This window comes from Cavia porcellus, unplaced genomic scaffold (genome assembly GCF_034190915.1).
Source record: "Cavia porcellus strain 051 isolate PalLab524CR breed Dunkin Hartley unplaced genomic scaffold, mCavPor4.1 scaffold_8, whole genome shotgun sequence".
NCBI lineage: Eukaryota > Metazoa > Chordata > Mammalia > Rodentia > Caviidae > Cavia > Cavia porcellus.
In genome coordinates this window covers 17,522,911-17,546,030 of record NW_026947491.1, presented here as the reverse complement: position 1 = coordinate 17,546,030, position 23,120 = coordinate 17,522,911, and the positions used below count along the sequence as shown (strand labels likewise).

At 40.1% G+C, this 23,120-nt stretch overlaps 1 protein-coding gene across 1 annotated transcript; it reads right to left on the bottom strand.

The window, feature by feature from the left end:
- Positions 1 to 1,285: 1,285 nt before the first annotated feature.
- On the bottom strand, positions 1,286 to 19,509 carry LOC100719200 (immunoglobulin gamma-1 heavy chain-like). Its single transcript, XM_063254239.1, has 4 exons — positions 19,407 to 19,509; positions 18,880 to 19,296; positions 1,616 to 1,647; positions 1,286 to 1,522 (listed from the first exon to the last, which is right to left on the bottom strand). The coding sequence occupies exons 1-4, from the start codon at positions 19,501 to 19,503 to the stop codon at positions 1,286 to 1,288; spliced, it is 783 nt and encodes a 260-aa protein (XP_063110309.1). The 5' UTR covers positions 19,504 to 19,509.
- Between the last annotated feature and the right edge of the window lie 3,611 nt (positions 19,510 to 23,120).

Here is a 23,120-nt window from a genome sequence, read left to right as displayed (position 1 = left end):
TCTAAAGACAAATTTTAGACATTTCAAAGATCTCCATGAAAATGGAATTTAGGATGTTCAATAGTTCAGACTCAGCTACATTTCAGTAGACGGCATGTCCTAGAATATGTTCTCATCCAAGACTGAAAAAAACAGATACTCGTGGAATACCATGAGAATCAGGAAGAGCACAGTGGTGATGACAGTGGGCCATGTGATTTGCAGATCTGGCTGAGGAGGGGGAGGTGTTTGTTTTCCCAGAATGACAGTGACCATGATTTCCAGGGTCACATCTGTGACATCTATGTGTGAAGACATCACCTCAGCTCTGCTTCAAGAAGAGTGCATATGTGCAGATTGTGTATTTCAAACCATTTTCTACTGAACTCAGTGTACATTTGCTTCACAGTGTACCATGATAAAAATAATATCAATAAGAATAAACTTATATATGGCTATTTTATATAAAATTTCTTTAAATGTATGTAACTAATGAATACAGAATGAAAAGACAAAATAAAATTTATAAAGAAAATTAGAGACTATTTTGAAAAGGAAAATGAATATTATGAGACAGGAGCATTTTATCTTGAATATTATCTTAATACACTGATGCATTGCTTGGAACCTGTGCATTTGTATTTGAGAAAAGAGAGGGAGAGACAGAAAGAGAAAGAGAGAGACTAAAGAAAAAGCATGGAAAATACAATTTGATAAATTCTCAATTTCAAAGCTACATAAATAAATTCCAAACAGTTAACATGAACAGACGGAGCTCAGGAAGGACCCTGCCCACTGTACTGAGTCAAGTCCAGGTGTCCCTCTTCCTCTTTCCCTGAGCCCAGAACTCCTCATGGGACTGAGCTAAGCCTGAGGACCAGGCATCCTGAGGTGCCAAGGAGAGGAGAGAGCTGCTAAGTCTTAGAACCTGTGCAGAGGGATGGGGATAATTTAATTTTCTAACCTGAAACATTTACTCCTGAAACAAACAATTGCTCTTTATGAGGAGAAAACTAAGAATATCATTCTTAGAAAATGATGATGTGACATTCAAAAGAAACTTAACTTCTCAAAATGTACTTTTAATTTTATCACCCTTTTTAGAAAGATCGTATAAAAGAAACCAAGAAAATAATACGTATAAATAAGAAAAACTGTACTTGTATCTTGTATACTTCCTAAGTCATCTGAACCCTGGGTTTATCTGCTCTCTTCCTGTGATGGGAAGACAGAGAGGAAACGCAACAGGCCTGCAGAAAACCATCAGTTCCTGCTCTGCACCTGCTCCTGGGGCCCTGGGCTGGCCTCATTCAATGGATCTCCATCGCCCCCTGCTCCTCATGAGCGCCCTTGCGGGAAGTTTTGTGTCTCTTGGACAGTAATACACGGCCATGTTCTCAGGTGACAAGCTGCTCATTTGCAGACACAGCGTGTTCTTAACTTTATCGCTGGAGATGGTGAATCTTCCCTTCATGGGTGCGTAGTAGGTGCTAGCACCACCGTCACTGGTAGTTGAGGTCCACTCCAGGCCCTTCACCAGAGCCTGGAGGATCCAGTGCATTTAATTACTGAAGGTGAATCCTGAAGGCATACAGGAGAGTCTCAAGCACCCTCAAGGCTGCACCAAGTCTCTTACGAACTCCACCAGCTGGTCCTCACACAGGACACCTGCAAAGATAGAGATATTCTGCTCAGGAAACTGTCACAGGGGTCCATTGTGTAACTCACACATTTCCAATTATGTCCTCAGCATTTTTTGTTGTAAATAACTTACCTTTTAATATTGGAAACAGGAAAACCCAGCTCAACTCCAGCTCCATGGTGAGCCATAGGCTCAGTCCTGGTCACTGAGTGGGATCAGCCAGGCACCAGGGCTGGGGTCCTCTGCAGAGCTGCAAGGTGAGGGCTAGGCTGGTTTTCATCAGCATAGGGAGCCCCTATTTGCGTGGCCTCCTGCTATATAGTCAGTTCTGTTAAGGAAGTGTCAGTGAGGGAATCACATGCGAGTGAATTGAGAGGTGTTTGGATTATCCCTAGTACTATATGTTGAACACATGGTCTCTTTCTATGTGTCTGTGAAATGACAAACAGATGACATCATCAGTTTTACTTCTATATGTAATTAATTGATTTGGTAATTTCATTTATTTGTAGCTGTGAACATAGTGTGACAAGAATAATGACTTATGAGATGTGAGGCACATTTATAAAATTTCTCATGCCCATCCTATGATCCTTGGAACAGTTCTCAAATCTGACAGAGCAGTTCTGAGACAGCATGGTCATGCTTCATGACATTTGCCAAAGGTCTTCTTCTACTTTGAGAATATGACAGGATTTTTCTCAATTGCATTATATTCACAAATGAGAAGACCAGCAGTATCTTTGGAAACAAATGTTCAAGAATCTGGCATCTCATTGTCTTATCTCGCATTAAATGTTCCACAGTAAATTACCTATTACAAGTAGATGCATTAATATTAATGATGGATAAATGAGATGCATTTTGACATAAACATACAACTTGATAATGCTAACATAATCAGGTCCATTGTCAAGATATGCAATGGATCAGTATGCCTAAATTCTCCTGATGTATTCCATAATGTCTGCTCCTTCATTAAAGATTTTCCTAAACTGAAATATTTGTTACAGCATAAGACTGTCCATTGTCTACATGACAAAATTAGTTAATTTTCTATGATGATGATCATGAGCATCTTGTATTCCACAGCATGTGTATTCCTAAGGTTCTCATTCTACTTTTCAGTGTATTTAAGTTCTTAGTGCCATCACACAGGAATTCATATGAAGCAGATGAAAAATGCAGATGTAAATGTAATCTCTCACTACCAGGTTCCTTTCATTACTTGGGCTCTGGAGAATTCTTATGTGAGGTGGAGAGGATGCACTGTGGGCCCTCCGCAGTGTGTGTGATGGTCTGACAGAGAGGACATTCGGACACGAAAAGGAAGCCCTCAGTCCTTAACCTCCTTCTCTGCACATCTTTCTGGGGCAACTCCTGAATATCAGGAGATCCCAGCTCTTTCACTAGTCCAGAACCTTCCCACCTGGTCGTATGTGTTCACTCCTGATCTCAGGCAGCCCCCACTTCTTGGTGTTGAGCACCTGCAGTTGATCCTGAGAGCCCCCTACTATTCCATGCTACTTTGTACATACCTTTAGGTCTGGGAACCCGCTTATCTCCCCTAAAACCATCTTTCACAGTAGAGCATGGTGGTGTTTCTCATGGACACTGATGTCAGTTTCAAAGAGAACCAGTAATTGGCTGTGTCTTTAGACATGCTGAGTTGCCAAGGATGAATTACAAGCTGTGTTTCTGCTATCAACTATCTTGACACATTCACTAGGTTTCCTTCCTGGTGGCTGAAGCATCCAGCTGCAGTGGCAGCATCCCAGAGCTGGAGAAACCAGATAAAGTACTGGGAGAAAGGGACTGTGAGTGTTTCACTAGGCCAGATCAGGTCTCTTGCAGCATCAGCAAGAGATAGGAATGTGGGAGAACACAGTGAGTCCTGAAATCAGATGCAGCATCACCACGTCATCCTGTCTAAATTTTTCAGAGCACATATCTTGTAGCTAGCACCAGAAAAAGAAAAAAACAGAATTTTTTCATGTTTCCAAAGAGTAAATTTGCAAATTTCTGAGGATCTTTTAAATGCTGAGATACAAAAGAAATTAAGTCAGTGTACAATACAAGTTTATCTTTTGGCTCCCAAAACATTTGCCTGTGTAGTGCATTCTTATACATGAAGTGACACGGAGACAGAGAATGTGCACACTTGGGGGACAGCCTCTGTGTGAAAGATGCTGACTGAGCCCTCAAAGAAATCAATGATGTCCCTGAGGTCCATTGCCCCAGGCCCAATCCCCCTACTCCATAAAGGACATGTAATGGAAGTGGTGGTCAGGGAGCTACGTATGCTTAAAGATGAAGGATGGCTTTGTGGATATGAAAATTAGAACACAGGTCCCAGGGATAACAGGACTGTGAGGTTCATAGAGCAAGTGTGCATAGGTGCATGTGCATAACACACAAACTCATTTCACATTCTATGTGCATATATGCCCACCAGTTTTCAGGTCCTGGCTTATATCCATGGTCATTTTACATTCTGTATTTGCTCATACCATCATTACCATATTCCAGGATTTGGAAGCCCTCAGCTAAATTCTGTCATCTCATGGAATTTGGAAAATATATATCAGACACAAAAGTTCTCATAAATTGTTTAGCCTATTAGAGTTATCTGATTATATTTCTCTTTGTGCATGGGAGATGTACTCATAATAATGTATTTTCATGGTTTTATGTTAAGATACATTTATTTTCACCTCAAAGTTCCTTACTTTTTTCTACCTTTTGTCAGGGCTGAGAATTCCTGAGTGAGTCATGATGGAGATCTGAGCCCAGCTCCATCCCTCCTCACTGGGAGACCCTGAGCATGGGGACTGTGCATTCTGACCTTCAGTGTAAAGAGGCATAAATGCGATGCAGAGATCACTCTGGATGTGACCTCTTCAGCAGGGAGTCACAGTATCCAGTATCATCTCCACTGCCACGAGAGCCATTTGTCTACTTTGGACACAGAATAGGCCTCAGGAGCCCACAACTGTGACACCAGAAGATGCCTTCTCTGCTGTGCTAATGAGCCACACGTGTCTGGGACAAGTCTCTGCCTGGGCTATTCATGGACTGCTGTGTATCCATTATCCTGAAAATATCTTTCATTCCTAGCTTCTCATTAAGAGAGACTTTAACCCCGCATATTAAAATTGGTTCACATTACTTTTTATTTTAAATTTTTGTTTTTATTGGCACATATTTGATGCACATACTGATTGCCTTCATCATGGGTAGTTAAAATGTGTGCACAACACACTTCGGTGTTTTATTCCCTTTTCCTGCCCTCCAAAAATCTAATAATAATAATAATTACCACCTGATGGCAGGTAAAACTTATTTCAACATTAGTAAGGATGAATAGATTAAGAAAGTGCACAGGGACCTACAGTGTAATAGTGTACAGTGTAATAGTGTAATAGGCAGAGCTATCCTGACTGTGTGGGACAACAGCTGAACACTGACATCCAGCAGTACTCCAATATATAAACATAAGGGTGGGGCTGTAGCTCACTGGTAGACTGCTTTCCTTTCCTTTGTGTGGCCCTGGTTCCTGGCGCCATAAAAATAAATACACAAGAAAATTCAGTTTGGTTTAACTTGCTTAATGGATTCGATAATAGGTAATTAAGTGTTTAAAGTTTCAACTTACAGCAAGAAATGTTACATGTAATCTTGCAAATGTAAGTAAATGAGAAAGAGTGGATCTCATATTTTTTAAACAAAGAGAAGAGCAAAACAACAAAACTGAACCAACTGCAAATTAATTAAGTTTCTAGACTCTATCAAACAATTGAAGTTAAAAGCAAATAAAAATTTGAAATCTAGAGCTGGAGCGTCTATGTCCTAAAAAAAGAGATGAGCTTCAACAGCCTAGGAAAGAGGTCACACTGTAATATGTCACTAGGAAATTAAACTGGAAGCAGTTTCTAGGTTTTCTGCAACTCTGTCCTTCTTTCACCTGCCTTCACTCTGGAACTGTGCTGGGAGTGTACACTGAAGCTCATTTTTACTGTAAAGTAACAGGCGAAATGAGTTTCAGAATCTTCACACAGCTTACATTTTCTGAGGAATAAGTAAGACATAATGATGCTTACTATCCTCACTACTGCTTAATTTTGCCTTTTTTTCTTTCACCCACTGAACCATGTGGGAGCTTTTAGTTAAACATGTTTGTTATTATAATTTGCTGCATATGTACAGATTAGTGGGCTTCATTTTGCATCTTTAAATGTACATAAACATACTTAGATTAAATTTATCCTCTTTCTCTGTTGAATTTCCCACTTCTCTGTGATTTTCACCCTTCTTTTAAGCTGCCTTCTTTTATGTGATCAATTTTTTTATTATTGGTACCAGGGATTGATCTCACAATTGTGCACTTGCAAGGAAGGCGCCTATGCCACTGAGCTAAATCCCCAGACCCATGTAATCACTTTTGATTATGTTAATTTTCTTGATGATAACTTTGATTATCTGAAGACTATGTTGAGATTTTTCACTCATTTGTAGCTTTATTTTGTAGAATATTTAATATTCTCTATATACTTTGAAGAAATTCATCTCTCACAAATGCATGTTGTGAATGTTTTCTATTAGTCTGGGATCTGGTTGAATATTGTGTTTGTACAGCTTTTTATGGATACCTGCAGCATGTTTATGTTTTAGGGTTGGTTTTTGGCTTTTTAAAATTTCCCTTTTTAAAAAAAATTATTTATTTATTTTTAGGAATTATGGCTTTTATTATGTTTATGCCAAGCACCTAAATTATGTGTATGGCTTCAGTTTGTGCTATAATTCGAGCCTTCAATGTCCAACAGTTGTAATTTGAAGTTGTAATTTGAAGCCCCTACCTATGGCACTAAAAAGACATATCCCAGGAGTGGGGTCCAGAAGTAGGAATTTAGGCCACGAAACAATTGTTTTTATAGGAGATATAAGGACCCCAGCTCTGAAGTATGAGACCTGCACAGGCAAGGAAAAGTTCATTGGAAACCCTGATCCAAAATGAAGCTTTCACCTTTTTAATTTACCTAACTTAAGAAATGAATCCCAGTCCCATGGAGCTGAATCATACAATGTACAAATAAACAGAAGATTGCACAGTGCATGAAGGTTTTTTTTTTTCTCAAAGTGATACACTCTCACTGTGCATTGTATATAAAACATGTCCTCAGTGGCCTGAGAGTTGGTATGCAGGAGGAATTGGTTCTTGCCTGTGTCAGCAGGGATGAAGATGTAGCCCCAGAAATCTGGGTTTTAGTCTGTGCTCCCTATCGAGTACCCCATCCACTGTGGAGCTATCCCTGGAGTCAACTACATGCAATTTGTGACCTAGCTACTTATGGAACCCGTGTAAGAGGGTCTCTGTGGGCTTCAACAGGCTAGGTCTTGCTGTGAGTGCACTCATAACCCCCACCATTTGCTATTTTGTCCATTTTCTTCTAAACCCGCCCAAATGTCAATTTTAAAAATGTTACTTTTCCACTCTCAATCTCCCATGTGTCACTTTCTTTAGCATAACCTTCCACTTAATTCCAAAGTGTCTGATCATACAGGATGCTTAAGGAGAAACAAGTCTTAAGGAGTCTTTCCCACCCCACACCCAGGCACTTGTAAGGAAATGGGGGCACCAGGACCCTCACTGAGCAAAGCTGCTCTCAGGTACAGAAGCGCCCATAGTATCTGCATGGTGCCTGCAGAGTTGATGCTCCCACACTGCCCTGGTCTGTGAGTGGATTTCTCTTGCCAGCACCCAGAGTGATTTGTGTGTGAGCCTGGGAAGTAGAAGAGGAGAGACAGGGTGAGAGCTGATTCTATGCAGTGGGCCATTCTGACTCTAGCAGTGTTGCTCAGAGATTCAGTTCTGACTGAGTGTTTTCGGTACCTCTGATTGCATGGGTCACTGCTGTAGTTTATGGTCATGTAAACAAAATGTTCAAAATTCTCCTTTACTAAGAGGCCATCATACTGTGACTATAATTTTAATTTTTGGAGAGTCACTTCATGGAAACATTCTTGATCATGTTTCTGACTCTACTTTGACCCACAAATCTGGAAACACTGTGTGACTGTCATTGTCCATCGTCCAAATTTTCACAATCAGGACTGAACGCTAAAGAAAAGTGAACAAGGAAACAGAAGGAAACTAGAGATTTCTGGGATTTTCTGATGGGGGAATTCAAAAGTTACAATAGAAGAGATAGATCTACATCTCAGGTGGTGATGTATTCTGAAGGTGTCCTCAATTTTGACTTTGAAAGAACAGATGTACCTTGGGCATCATATCAGAAGGAAGAAATCTCAGTCCTTAACCACAGGACACCTCAGTGATGATGCTGGTCCAGCTCAGGTGCAGAGCAAGGGGAGGCGGGGGAGATGCATCTCACTCCCCAGGAGGATTATGACTCTGAGGTCCATCATCATATCTGAGGGACAGTGGCCTGTGTGTGAGAACCTCAACGCAGCTCTGCCTTCAGGAAAGAGGCATCTGTGTGGGTTGGGTGTGAAAATGATTTTCTTCTCTCCATAGTGTATGTTCCTGTTTCAAAGAAGAACATGATCAAATGAAAACATATATTAAAAAGCCATAACAAAAGAATAATAGTAAGTATGCAAGTCTATTCAATTATGTTAGCACAACTAAGGTATATGTGACTAATATGTGATAATTATACAATTAACTGAGGTAAGGTACTGAGATGAAACAAAGGAGAAGCATAAAGGCCGAAATATGAGAAACTATTTAAGAAAGAAATGATGAAAATTATGAAACTAGAGTATTTGACCTCACATATTCTTGTTATTTAACACTTTGGAATCAAAAATGGAGAGAGAGAGAGAGAGAGAGAGAGAGAGAGAGAGAGAGAGAGAGAGAGAGAGAGAGACTGAGAGAAACAGGAAGAGACAAAGTTGGACAGAGAGACACAGACAGAGACACAGAGAGATTACACAGAATTAGGCTGTATTTTATTACTCACTAAATTCTAAGAACCAAAACGAAGATGCATGTCTAAGTACAAATCACTTTCCTTTGTTAGAATGAGAACAAAGAAGCCTGAAAACTCTGCCATGAGTGCAGTCAGGCTGCCCATCTTCCTCTCACAGAGAGCCCGGTGTGATCCTGGGGACCAGATCTCCTGCTGTGGCCAAGCAGATGTGATGGCTGTTTTCTCAGACACTGTACACAGAGATGAGAAGCATTTAATTTACTAATTCAGACCTTTTATTTCTACATAAGACAACTCCTCATCATCAGTGAAAAATTAGATGAATATTTAAGGCTGGGGATTTAGCTCAGTGGCATAAGTGCCTACCTGGCATGCATGATGCTGTGAGTTCAATCCTCAGTATGGGGAGAAAAATTAGATGACTTTTTAGATGATTATGACTTAACACTTAAAAGAAACTATTTCTGAAAAACTCATAAATTTTTTCAAGATAGATACAAGTGTTGTTTTTTCATTAAGTGAAATTCATTCAAAGGAGATGAAGAAAGTCAAAACATGAGTACACACATACGACATTAGATTTAATGGAAAATGTTTAATTGGACTCAGCATAGGCCATTTGAAGCCTCTCAATTTCACGGTCTCCTCAGGTCACACAATTAAAGCAGCAAAGAAATGCCATGAAGCTCTCACTGACCAGCTTCCTATACAATACCTGCTCCTGGGCCCGGACTGTTTCTCCGTGGGACACAGGGTCCCAGCATGTTCCCAGTGCCTCAGCCCGGAGGGTTGTGTCTAGGCTCATACTGGTGTTCCTTCACTGTGAGTCTGGCGCAGTAATACAGCCGTATCCTCGGGTCTCTGGCTGCTCATCCATACATAGAGCATGCTCTTGTTGTTCTCTCGGGAAATGGTGAATCAGCCCTTCACAAAGACAGTGTAGCAATACTACTATCAGAGTTTATGTGAGAGATCTGCTCCAGTGCCCCCCCCAGAGACTGGTGGACCTAGCTCATTCAGGAGTCACTGAAGTTGAATCCTGAAGTTGTACATGAGAGTTTCAAGGGGAACCCAAGCTGCAACAAGCATCCACTGGCCTCAACCAGGTGCACGTTAGCCTGGACACCTGCAAACACAGGGACATCCTATACAGGAAACTGTCACAGATGTCCACAGTTTATCCCAGCCAAGTCCACATTCCTCATCCCATATACTTTCTTCTCAGTAATTTACCTCTCAGAAGTACAAACATGAAAACCCAACTCAGCCCCAAATCCATAGTGATCATATGTGCTGTGTCCTAATCACTAAGTAAGAAACAACTGGGCACCAGGGCTGGGCTCCTCTGCAGAGCTGCAGGGTCAGAGCTGGGCTGGTTTTCACCAGCACAGAGAGGCCCTATTTGCATGGCCTTCTGCTATATAGACAGCGCTGTAATAGGACATTCAGAGGAGCCAGTGTCCACAGCAGAAGTGAATGTGCTGGACAAGTTTGGAAGAAAAGATGCATTCAAGAGAATGTGAAAACTCATAGCCAGGGATTTAGCTGAGCAGCACTGTGCTTGCGTGGTGCTATTCTGTGAGTTGCCCCCCCCCAATACACACACACACACACACACACACACACACACACACACACACAAACACACACAGAGACAGAGACAGAGACAGAGACAGAGACAGAGACAGAGAAAGAAACAGATACAAAGACAGACAAAAAGAGAAATTAAAAACCTCAATTAATAGCGTCCTTTTGTGTTTTCAACTCTACATCAGATTTGGTTTTTATCCATATGCACGGATCATGCCTTTTACATTGATGATGCTTGCTTTGTAAACGTGTGAAATGTTGACTCCCATAGCATCTGTGATCTCCATATAGGATCGGATGCTGTGTGAATGTCACCCCCACTGTCTAGGGCTCTGCTCTCCTGGCCTGTAAGCAGACTGACTTCCCGATCCAGCTACTGGACTCTCGCGTTGCCATGTGCAGACCCCTCTCCCTGTGGGGAGAACATGTGTGACTGCGCTGTGTTCTTCTCTTTTCTGAAAAGAAACAGCATCAGCCTTCATGTGGAGCCTGCTAATGAGATTCTTCATTTTCCTTATCATTACCTTCCTCTGTTCCGTTTTTTTCTACTTTAGTTTTTAATTTTTAGTTCTTATTAATTTTTATCAATTGCATTTACAGTATATAATGGATACATTCATTGTAGACCTTATGCATGTGCCTAAAACACTTTAATTCTTTATTCATCATATTCCCTCTAATGTCTCTCCATTTCTTAGGTCTCTTTACTCTTGCTCCTTTTAGCTCTCCTTTATTTTGCTTTTTGACTTATTTATATAAATGTTTTATTGTATAAAATGAGCCATGAAATAATTACGCTTTTCTAATTTATTTCACCTACATACTGCAAAAATTTTTTCCAGCTATCAGTTTAACAGTTAACTGCTATCAAGAACATATGAATAGAGACCTCAAAAAATTAGTTCCTCTCCAAATAAGAAAAGGATATTTGAAATGAAGAGATTCTTTTCTGAGGCAAAAGTAGAAAAGGTCAATAAATGAAATATTTTCAACAGTTAGCAATCAAGAGAAGCAATCGCACACCTTCAACATCCTACCTGAATAGTTAGTCTACAATATAACTTGGTGTGTGCTTCTTAATTTTGTGCATTTACATACAGTGGTTTGTAAACACCCTGTTGTCATTCTGTGCCACAGATGCCTCTTCCTTTTCTTCCCAATATTCTAGTCCATCAATTTCACATGAAAACCTTTCCACATTTCTTTTTCATCTATTTTTATCCAACATTCTTTATAAATTTCTTATCACTGTATGTTTGTGGTAGGTAATGGTTACGTGTCAAATCTTCCTTGTATCATTCCCTCGGCACCAGATTTCCTCACCTTTCTGCAGAGGGGACTTTTCAGTTCCTTAACAAGTTCATTTTATTCTTCAAATTGTTTCTGATGTGTGTCTCTTATTTTAGACAGATCATGTGATATTTAACTTTCTTCATCTGAATTATTACTTTGGTCTTATTGTCTCAAGATGCAACTATTTTCCTAAAAATAATTGGAGTTTTCCTCTATTTTGTAGGTATACCACATTTTCTGTCTTTGCTTAGCCTTCATGAATATAAATAGGTCATTTGCCTATTTATCTACTGAGAGTATGTATCACTGTAATATGATGACTTTAATACTGCATCATCAAACACGATTCACAGTCATGTATAAACATAACAGTTGTTAACAAAATAGAGCAATTATATATTTCGTCTATTTGTTTCATGTTTTAAACCTTCGCTGATCTTTTTGAATGCACTTGCGAGATAAAGATAGTTTCCTGCAATTTTGTTTGTGATGTTACACTTGAAAGAGTTTCATGCACTTTAGTGTCACCACACTTCTGTTAAATGATCTATTTTATTAATGGCAAGAACACTTTTGAAGCCATGCTGGGCCTGGGAGGAGAAACAAGAAGAAAAAGAGGCCAATTTTCCCTTCCCATGACCTGGCACAAACCATGCAGGTCCCGGAAGGAGAACAAGCCAAAATCAGTCTTCCCATGACCCAGCTGTTCCAGGGAGGCATAGCAAGAAGAACAAGAGAGAGAAAAGTAAGATGATGTACTTAGGGACATCACTACAAGTTTATACTGTATTTTACTACCTTATTCTATTATAAACGTTGAAAAAGATTTTTCTCCTCTTTGAGAAAAGGATATAAAATGCAAAATGCACAGTGTTAATAATGAACAATAACGCCTAGAGTTTAGCTCAGTAGCATAAGTGCCTGCCTTGCAAGCACTTGGTCCTGAGTTCAATACAGGTACAAAAAAAAATGGAAAATAACAAACTATATTACACAGTTTTCTTAACAGGATTTATTGTCGTTTGTGGACTTTAGACAACAAATCCTATGATGCTGCCTTTTAGTTGATATATTATGTAGTATGGATTTTAGAATTTGTTTCTTTCCTGTTTCTATTATCCCATAGCATCATTTTGGGTTTTTTTTTTTTTTTTTCAGCACCAGCGATCGAACTCACGACTGAGCGCTTTCAAGGCAGGCTGTTATGCCGCTGATCTAAATCCCCAGCCTCAATAGTATCATTTTTTAAAATGTCATAACACCAACCTAAAATAATAAAATAGTGAAATACTTGTCCTCTTGTGGTAGATTCTGTGCTGTGTGTCTCGAGCGCCGCCTACTGGTCCTAACCACCCCTGCACTGAGGTTTATGACTGGCTCCCACTGAGGTTTCCCTCACTGTATCTCTCACACAGTAATACACGGTCGATTATTCGGATCTCAGGCTGTTTATCTGCAGATACAGCATGTTCTTGCCATTGTCTCTGGATATGGTGAATCTGTCCTTCATGGAGTCTGCGTAGTTTGTGCTACCATCCTGGTACCTAATCTCTGAGATCCACTAGCCCCTTCCCTGGACCCTGCCGGCTCCAGCTCATCCAATAGTCACTGAAGGTGAATCCTGAAGCCACCCAGGAGAGTCTCAGTTACCCCCCCCCCACCACAAGGCTGCACCATGCCGACCCCAGATTCCACCAGCTGCACTTGAGCATGGACACCTGCAAACACAGAGACACCTGGCTCAGGAAACTGTTACTGAGGTCCACTGTGTAATGCACACATTTCGACTGATGCCCTGGGCATATTTGTTCTGAATAATTTAACTTTGAAAATTGAAACCAGAAAAACCCAGCTCAGGGCCAGCTCCATAGTGAGCCATCTGTGCTTAGTACTGATCAATGAGCAGGAAAAGCTGGACACCAGACCTGGGCTGCTCTACAGAGCTGCAGGGTCAGGGCTGGGCTGGATTTCATCAACAGAGGGAGCCCTATTTGCATGGTGTTCTGATATATAGAGGGCTCTTGGCATGAAAAACTAACACAGGGCTGTGCCCTCCTCGGATTTGACTGCAGTGAGAGAGTTTGGCAACAATGATTTCATTCAAGATGATCTGAGAACCCCCTGTGAGATAATGTCTTGGTATCTCAATCTTTTCATGTCCTTTTATTTCTCCCCCCATGCTTTCAAATCGCAGCTTTCCATCCTGTTTCACATCCTGGTTTATCTCTTACTAAAGTCATTTTACTCCCTCACTGTGGCCCCAGAGTTTGAAACCTCTCCTGTATTAATTTAAATGTCTGAGACAAATAGCATCAGAATGAACTACGCATCAAATTTAGAAGACTCTACCCAGTTTGTACTTATAAACTTAACCATGCTCAGTGCTTCCCCAATTGCAGTGTTGGGCCTGGCCTACAGTGAACATTCCCAGTCCACAGAGCTTATTGGAAGAAGTAACAACTTGAAGAAAGCACAAAAACCCCACTAGAGCATTTCTACCTCATGACTCACAGTTATCCTCTTTGACCTCATGTCACTGTGTTACAAGGTCACAATTTGACAAGGTTCTGGAAGACTCATCCACACAGCTATTACCTGACTCCATATGGGTGAGAACACAAGCCTGGTGGCTCCCACACTGGCATTCTCAGGGGATGGCTCTTCAGGCCAGGGTTTGTGGCAAATGGGGCAATGCAGGTCTGCAAGGCACAGGCGCCTCTCTGTGCCAGCACTCACTCCACCTTGTGCTGGTGTTGCCTCTGTGGGGGCCTCTGCAGTGTCCTCCCTCCTGCAGTGTTTCCTGCCTGTGCCTGCAATGCCACAGCTTGGTTTCAAGGCCGGATGGAAGCATCCATGCACCAAACATCTTAAGATCTGTGCCCTGTACAAGGAGTGTGCAATGGAGTCCATGGACAGGCATGGTCTGTGAACACTGCCATACAAGTTACTGAGGCCCACATTTCTCTTGGAAACACAGGTGCCATACATGCAGTTAGTGAATAAAATCCCCCCCAAATATTTCTGGCTAATCCTTGAGAAAACCCTGACAAATGAGAATGGAGATCACAGATTGACCATCAATGACCCTGTTAGTCTCTCAAGTCCCTGCACTCTGGCTTTGTGGTGAGAGTGACAGGCTCTAAATGCCATTTGGGTCAGTTTCATATTTTCCTGTGAATTAGAATCTCGCTTCTCTCAGCCTGTGCTGCTCTCCCTATCACGTGATCTCTTCACAGGACTTGAGTGTTCACTTTAGTAAATCTTGTGTCATTTATAACTTGGCAGGTCTGGGAAATTTCCTACTTGCTAAGTTTTCCTTCCTTTGAGTTCTTATTTGACTCTGTCCTGTTGCTCCTTTCAATCACTGTATCATTATAAATGAACTGTATTGTGCTGTTTCTCCACACCAGTTCTTGTCTTCTGTATTATGCTTATATATCTATACATGGTGTCAGCATCACTGAGTCACTGAGATTTTCCAGTAAGTTTAGAAGTCTAAATTAGGTTTTTGCACTGTTTGTTTTTTTTCCAGAAATGCATTAGGTGTTATAGATTTAATTAGTCTTTTTTAATGGCACTCTGCTTGAATTATACCCACAATCAGTAAGATCAGAGTTTACAAGCACAAATCAGGGAAAGTGTACATATTAAACTATTTATGATTCTACTATAACAGTACTTAATCTGTGTGTTCATCATAATAAAAGGAAATTCATGACTATTTCTAATTATTCATCATATATTTCATGACCCCATAGTCTCTGGAAGCGGTAGGTATACATTCAGAGTGCAATTACTGTGAAAAGTTTGGATGTTATATGTCACCATAGTCACAGAGCAGGGGAAGTTTGTATTCATTAGGCTTTTTCAAAGCATTCTCATGCAGCAACAAGAACATTAAACTCATTTCTCTCAGGGCAAAGAATATACATGTTTATGTAAAATTTCTTTGATTATCCTTTTTAATTAGTAAACTTTTAGGAAGTTAGTTACCATGAGGAATTTTGTAGGCACATCAGCTTCTATGATTTTATGCAAATGTGAACTTTCAATACTCGTAATTAATTATCTAAAGATATAAATCCGATGAAGAATTCATTTTGTAAATTTTAAAAGATACTAAACTACTTAGAGCAGCTGTGAAATCGCACAATCTCATCCTCTTGCTGAGGGCGCTAATGTCAGTGCATCATCATCATTCTGTGTTCTGCCTGCCATTTTTACCCTAATCTTACAGTGCAGCATAAAGCAACAAAAACCTGATATTATTTAACCAAACTTTGAATGTAGATATAAACACTGTGATTTATTTGAAGCTTAAGAGGATTTTCTAATGAAAGGAAATCCACAAACAGAATAGGGAAATCTCTAGTCTCTTTGACCAAGTCAGGGTGTGGGGAATGCAAGAATGAAAAGGGATGGCAAAATATGAGATTTAGGGAAAAATTTGCCACTAACAATGTACTGTTGGTTGCAGGCTTAACGGCATGTACTCACCAATAATGAAGTTTTAAAATTTGAATTGGAGACATTGTTGATATCTAACAGATTTCAGTAAGATTGTCAATGATTCGGGTTGATAGATATAAAATGTTACATAGTATAACTTGCATAAAGAAGATGTAATGAAAGGCACACAGGGCCATCATTACTACATTTCCATAGGGGGAAGTGGGTCACAGGAGGATGAGGAGTGAGGAGGACCAGGGTCTCAGCAGCAATGGTCTCCATGAAGCTGCTCCTATGCTGGGGCCTGGAAGGGCTGGCTCCAGGGAACCCTGAGCCCCCTGAGGGATGCTCAGGTCCCTCAGAAAGAACTGCACAACCCTATGCTATCAGAAGCAGGATCTTCGGGTCCTGATCGCTGAAGAGGTGAGGATTGTGACTGGGCTCACACTGAGCACCACTCACTGTGGCTCCGACTTCCATCCAGACTGTTACCAGATTCCCTGAGCTTCACTGCAACATGGGCCAGATGACCACAGCAGAATTTTATTTGACTCAAGTGATGATTGGGATCCTGCAGACTGGAGAATGTTTTGTCCTTTAAAAATAAACTGAGACTTCAGAGGTAAGACAAAGATATAAAAGCACAGTGTCGGGGATAAGAAATATGCAGAAATTTCTAAACCTGACAGTAAACAACACCCACCTTCCTTTAAATGTGCTCTTTGTCTGTATACATGAAACAAATTTGCAGATAGAATATACTGAGTTGAAAAAAATAGATGAAGGTAGTTTATTATATATCTGTACTGGTACAGAAAAAATTGATAGATATTTGGAGATGAAGAATTTTATACTTTCAACTGCTTTTAAAGAAAAATAAGAAACACTTTTTTCATGAAACAACCTTTTGAGGTGAGTGTCAAGAAAGAAAAGACCAAAGGAGCTTTTTTGTCTTGCTTTTCTATTTTTTCTTCCTTCTTTTTTAAATACTGAAATGAGTCTAAAGATCAGAAAGATCCTTATTTTCCTTAATGGGCACTTACTCCTATAATATCAGTGCACCCTCTAAATAAAAGTCCATGCATGTCACTCAGTCACACAGTAGTTTGAGAACAAGGACAGAAGGACAGAATAATGAATCAGTGGTTTAAATTTTATGATCTGTGCCACATAACCTTGATAGAAATTTGTAAAATTACATGCTGTAATGAATTTGACAATTTTTCTAATGTCTGAGTAGTTTTGAAATGTCATACATTTCAATATTATAATTGAGTGCTTTAGTTTTTTACAATCATTATGATAATCCAAATAACTGCAAAATTAAACCTATGTAAGGCCTCAATGTTACAACAAATATTACAAACAAAATTAGAGATTTATTCTACTTGGAGAAGACTGTGCAATGGGCATTTTCTGCAATGGGCAGATAAGAGTATATGTGGAAAAATTATTGCATGGTAAATCATTGTGAATTTCATGATGGAAATCATTATTTTTAATGCACCACATTTAATGAGACCTCTTGATATCATACTAGATATCTGTATAGTCCATATCTCTACAGATTTTAGTAATTGTCTCTATAAACAATTGTCTCCATAAACAAATTTTGTTGTCTATTTTAAATTCAAGTGAGTATAATAAATGAGCAGCATTGAATACGTAAGCACTCAAACTTATTTCAGTTGAAGCTTCCAATTTCTCATGCAGTTCAATCAGTTTTGCACTTCAAAAAATGTGTGTGTAAAGCCTCCATCCAACACTTGAGGAAATGAGATTACCCTTCAGTGCCAGATGTGGCAAATCTCAGGGGGCAGTGGACTTACCACTTGTCAACTTGCTCCCTCTCCCACAGCTTCACAGCCCCACAGTCAAGGTCAGTGAAGGTCATCACGAAGCTCAGGGGACTCACAGCAACGTTTCCATTGTCTCTTCTCACCTGGAATTGTTGTCAGATGATTTGACGTGCAGGTGACAGTCATTGCTGTGTACTCAGCCAGCCTTGGTTTAAGGGGCCACTGCTTTCTCTTTCTCACATATGTACACTTGTTTTCAATTTATTTACAATATGTGCTGTGCCATTTAGATTTTCATTTTATTTGTTTCTTTGAATAAATTTACTACACTGAAACACTTGAAGTGATAGTTAAAAAATACATGAAGATTTGATCCAGTGTCATCAGAACTTTAATATAACTGCATATTTCAGGCATTTATTAATGATCTTTAATGGAAAAAGAAAATATATGAAATAATCAGTATGTGAACTTTATCAGTGATCTTGCCCCAAAACAAACTTTGAAAGTTAAAAATTATGAAATGAAACTAAAAATTCACGACTATTTAAATCTTTAAAGGCCTTGATTCTCGGTATCATCAATTTTATTGAATTAATTTCTCACTCAAGTGTGTAGATTTAATTTTTTTTCATATAACATGATGTGATTTTTCACTGTGGGTTAAAGGGAATGTCACTTTTAGTTTTCATACAGCTGACAGATAGTTCTTGTTTTTATCTTATTACCTTAGTAGATTCTGGCTATGTGTATACCATACCCAACCTATGGCCTATGACATATACATATACATATATACATATATATACATACATATATACATAAATACATATAAATACAGTCATGTATTATAACCACTCTTACAAGTTTACAATGTATTTTTCTAAATTGTTCATGTATGATATGAAACACTTAATTTTTTTTTCTTTACTATGCAAAGGATAGGAAATGCAAAATTCACACTCTGAATAACGGATTTCCTAATTGTATTACAGTATTTTATTATGTTAATTGCTTTTGGGGTATTTTTAAGTGGACAATGAATTATTAGGGTTTTTATGTGGCATTTTACATTGTTTAGATTTTAATTATTTGTCTCTCTTCTCTTTCTTCTACTTGTATACTTACTTTTTTAAATGTCATGAAGCCTGCCTGAAACAAAATGCTTCAATACTTGTACCCTTGGGACACACTCTGAGTTCCACGTGTCCCGCGCGCCCCCTGCTGGTTCTAAGAACCCCTGCACGGAGGTTTTTGTGCTCACACTGATGTTCCCTCACTGTGTATCTCACACAGTAATACATGGCCGTGTCTTCTGCTCTCAGGCTGTTCATCTTCGGATACAGCGTGTTCTTGCCGTTGTCCCTGGAGATGGTGAATCGGCCCTTCACGGAGTCTGCGTAGCCTGTGCTACCACCAGTATTGCAAACCCATGTGACCCACTCCAGCCCCTTCCCTGGAGCCTGGCGGATCCAGGCCATGTAATAGCTACTGAAGGTGAATCCTGAGGCCACGCAGGAGAGTCTCAGGGACCCTCCAGGCTGCACCAAGCCTCCCCCAGACTCTACCAGTTGCTCCTCACACAGGACACCTGCAAACACAGAGACATTCTGCTCAAGAAGCTGTCACAAATGCCCATTGATTATCCCACTAATGCCACTCACTTACTCATTTGGTATTTATTATTTTTTCATGAATTACCTTTTAAAGTAGCAATAAGCAAAACCCAGCTCAGCGCCAGCTCCATGGTGAACCTTCTGTGCTCAATGCCAATCACCAATTGGGAAAAGCTGAGCATCCAGGGCTGGGCTCCTCCGCAGAGCTGTAAGACTGGTCTGCTTTTCTTCAGCACAGCGAGGCCCTATTTGCATGCCATCTTGTATAATACAGCCAGTTCTATTCTTGAAGTCTCAGAGAGGGAAGAGTTCAAAGCACATGAGAGTGTTTTGATATTTGTTTTGTAATATCCCTAGAATACAGAACACATGGTTCCTTCCTATGTGTAACATCATCTGCTTTTTTTATTCTTACCAATATGTTATTAATGGATCGGGAAACTTCGCAGGAGTGCAGATGTGTACACAGAATGAGAAGCATAATGTTCTGTGGTATGAGACATCATAGGCTATAAACTCATGCTCTCTGTGAGGTCCCACAGTCTTCTCACAGAACAAAATGGCTTGTTGAGTACTTCCAGCACAGACTGTTCAAGCTGTACAATGAATGTCACGTGTCTGCTTCTAATGAGGGATTATGACATTATTATTGTGTATTCTATTATATTCATAAATGGGTCGAAAACCAGCATCTTTTTCAAATATATGTTCAAGGATATGACAACTTTTCTTACCTCTGGAGAGGTAATATATCATTAAGAATACACTATATATATTATGCCAAAAATAAACATTCCATCTTTATTTCAATGATGAATAAGTGATACACTTTTAATAGAATTATACAAATAATTAACTATTCACAAAACCATGCCCATTCTGAAGATACCTAATGTATCTACTCATGAATTCTCCAGTCATTTTTCCGTAAAACTTCCTTCCTGTTTATTACTGTATGTGACAGTTCCCTCTCATAGTGACAAAAATAGCAGTCTACTTTTTCATGATAATCATGAGACCTGTGTATTCCCAAGCATCTATGTTCCTCAGATTCACTGTACTTTTTCTAGAATATGCAGGTTTTGGCAGCCCTCCCATAGGAGCTCACATAAAGGGTAAATATACACAGGGGTAAATATATTCTGTCAACACCAAAAATGCCTTTCATTCTCTGCACTCTGGAGACCTCACCAGTGAACTGTATGCTCTCTGCAGTGTGTGTGAGCCTAAGACATAGAGGGGAAACACTGACACTAAACGTTGTGAAGCCCTAAGTCTGGACTTTCCTTCTCTGCACCACCTATGGAGTCGCTCCTGATTCCCTGAAGATCCCGAGGACACTGTGCTGGTGCAGAGCTTTCACCACAGTTCCAGTGCACCAGATTCCTTTTCTTGGTCCTGTGCACCTGCTGCTGATCCTGAGCGCCCTCTGCTGGTCGGCACCTGCTTGTACATAGCTTTGTACCTGGGCTCACATTTAAATACCCTCAGAAAACGTATTGCACATTGCAATATGGTTGAATTTTCCACGGACATTGAGGACAGTTACTCAGAGAACTTTTTCTTGGTTTTAGAAATACTGACTTGTCAGAGATTATTGACCAATTGTACCTCCAGTGTTACCATCCTGCTACATCCACTCAGTTTCCTACCTGGCAGCTGAAGGATCCAGCTCTAGGAGCAATGTCCCAGAGCTGCGCCAAATACAGAATGTGAGGCTCAGAGACAGGGACTGAAAGGGAGCCATGGGCTCCGGTACGGTCTCTTGCAGCAGTAGCTGCAATGGAACAGTGAGAGAACAGGTCAAACCCTGAGACCAGAGGCAGAATCTTCACATTCTTCTGTCTGAATTTTCCTAGACTCACATATGGGAGAAATCACCAGAAAGAGGAGGAACCAGAATTATACTATGTTCTTCTAGACTAACTTTACAAATCTCTGATAACATCTTAAGTATTGAGAAATGAAACACTTCAAAGCAATGTGCAATATGAACTTATCTGGTAGCTTGAAAAACATTTGTATCTGCAATGCAGTCTTGCTCATGAAGATCAGAAGGAGACAGAGGATGGACAAATTTTTGTGTTTGCCTCTTGGTAGAGGATGCTGGCTGAGCTTTCTAAGAACTCAGTGATTGTTCCTGCAGTCCATTGTTCAACGCCCAAACCTCCTACTCCTGGACAGGACACGGAGGTGAAGAGCTGGTCAGGCAGCTGGTTGTGTCTGCAGATGAAAGAAAACTCTAGGAATATGAAAACCATCACACAGGTACCAAAGATAACAGGACTGTGAGGTGCACACAGCACTTGTGCGTAACACACTGCATTGGTTCACATTCTATGTGCATCTATTCACATCCATTTCAGGGTTATTGCTCAAATCAATTTGCATTCTCTATTCTGTATTTGCTCATTTAGTAACTGGAGGAAACCAAGATTTTGAAATGGATAACACATTGTTGGTTTCTCAATGAAGTGTGCAAAAATTTTCTAAAGTTTATCATAAGTTTTGTAGACTTTCATAAATTCATCTGATTGTATTTCTTTTGTGTTTGTGAAATGCATTCGATATATGTATATTCATGGGTTTCTGAGAATCTTCTTCCCACATATTAATGTTTACATTTGTGTAGTTTAATTTCTAGCCTCTGTGAAATGCTAATTATTTTTACTCACACATTTGTGCTGTAGAAAAGTGACTTGCTTGAAGACATCTGAAGCTGTCCACTCCCTTCATGGTGGAAAACAGTGCTGCATATGAATCTCAGAGCAGAGCATAGAGCCTTCGGGTGAAAGGATTTAGCTGTGATGAGGACCACACTGGTCTTTAGAGTACTGTCATCCAACCAGAGGAACCCAGCTCTTGTTTACTATTGGTGGATTTAAAGGCTTTCCATTAAGATGCAGCAAGAACCCTCACGATACCTTGCTACTGAATTTCACAGCAAATGCTTCAGAGGTTACCTGAGGTCAACACAGAGGAATGATTCCCCCAATGCCTTTAATTAAATCTCCGTAAAGAATTCCTGTGTGAGATGACAGCCTTATTAATTCATCTCTGAGTCAGGAAAGTGGGGTGAGGATTCTGGAGTGAGTCAAGATAGAGTGCTGAGCACAGCTCCATCCCTCCTCACAGGGAGACACTGAGCATGAAAACTACACGTTCTGACCTTCAGTATGAAGAGGAGCAAATGTTGGATGAAGGAGTCACTTTTCATGTGACCGCTTCAGCAGGGAGAGAAAAGGGGCCAATGTCATCTCCACTGCCATGAGTGCTGTTTGTCTACTTTTGAGACAGATTAATCCTAGGGGAACTTGACCCTGTGACCACACAAGTCATGAATTCTGTGTGTTGCTGTGTCACAGTTGGGCTGGGACAGTTCCTTGAACTTGAGCCCAGGGCCCTCTCAATTCATTGAGACATGAGAATCCATGTTCTTTTAACTATTTTACCCACATCATCTTGATATGAGGAGAAAAAAAATTCCCAACCTACTACATATCCAGTATGCGTTCATGTTGTCTAAAATTGATGAATGAATTTTAGGAACAATGTACATTAAGAGCAGAATATATTTATACAGAGAAAGAAAGCTTCTTTCTGAGAGAAAGAAGTGGTTCTGAGTGGGTGGCCAGAGACTTTGTCTTTTCTAGGGACTTCTATATAGCAAAACAACAAAGTGAGGCAGAGCCAAGGAGGGGAAAACATGGGAACACACAGGGTGGGCATGAAGTGGGACAGAACTGTGATCAACCAATAACATTAACTATCAGGTAAAATTTATTAAGTTAGGGACAAA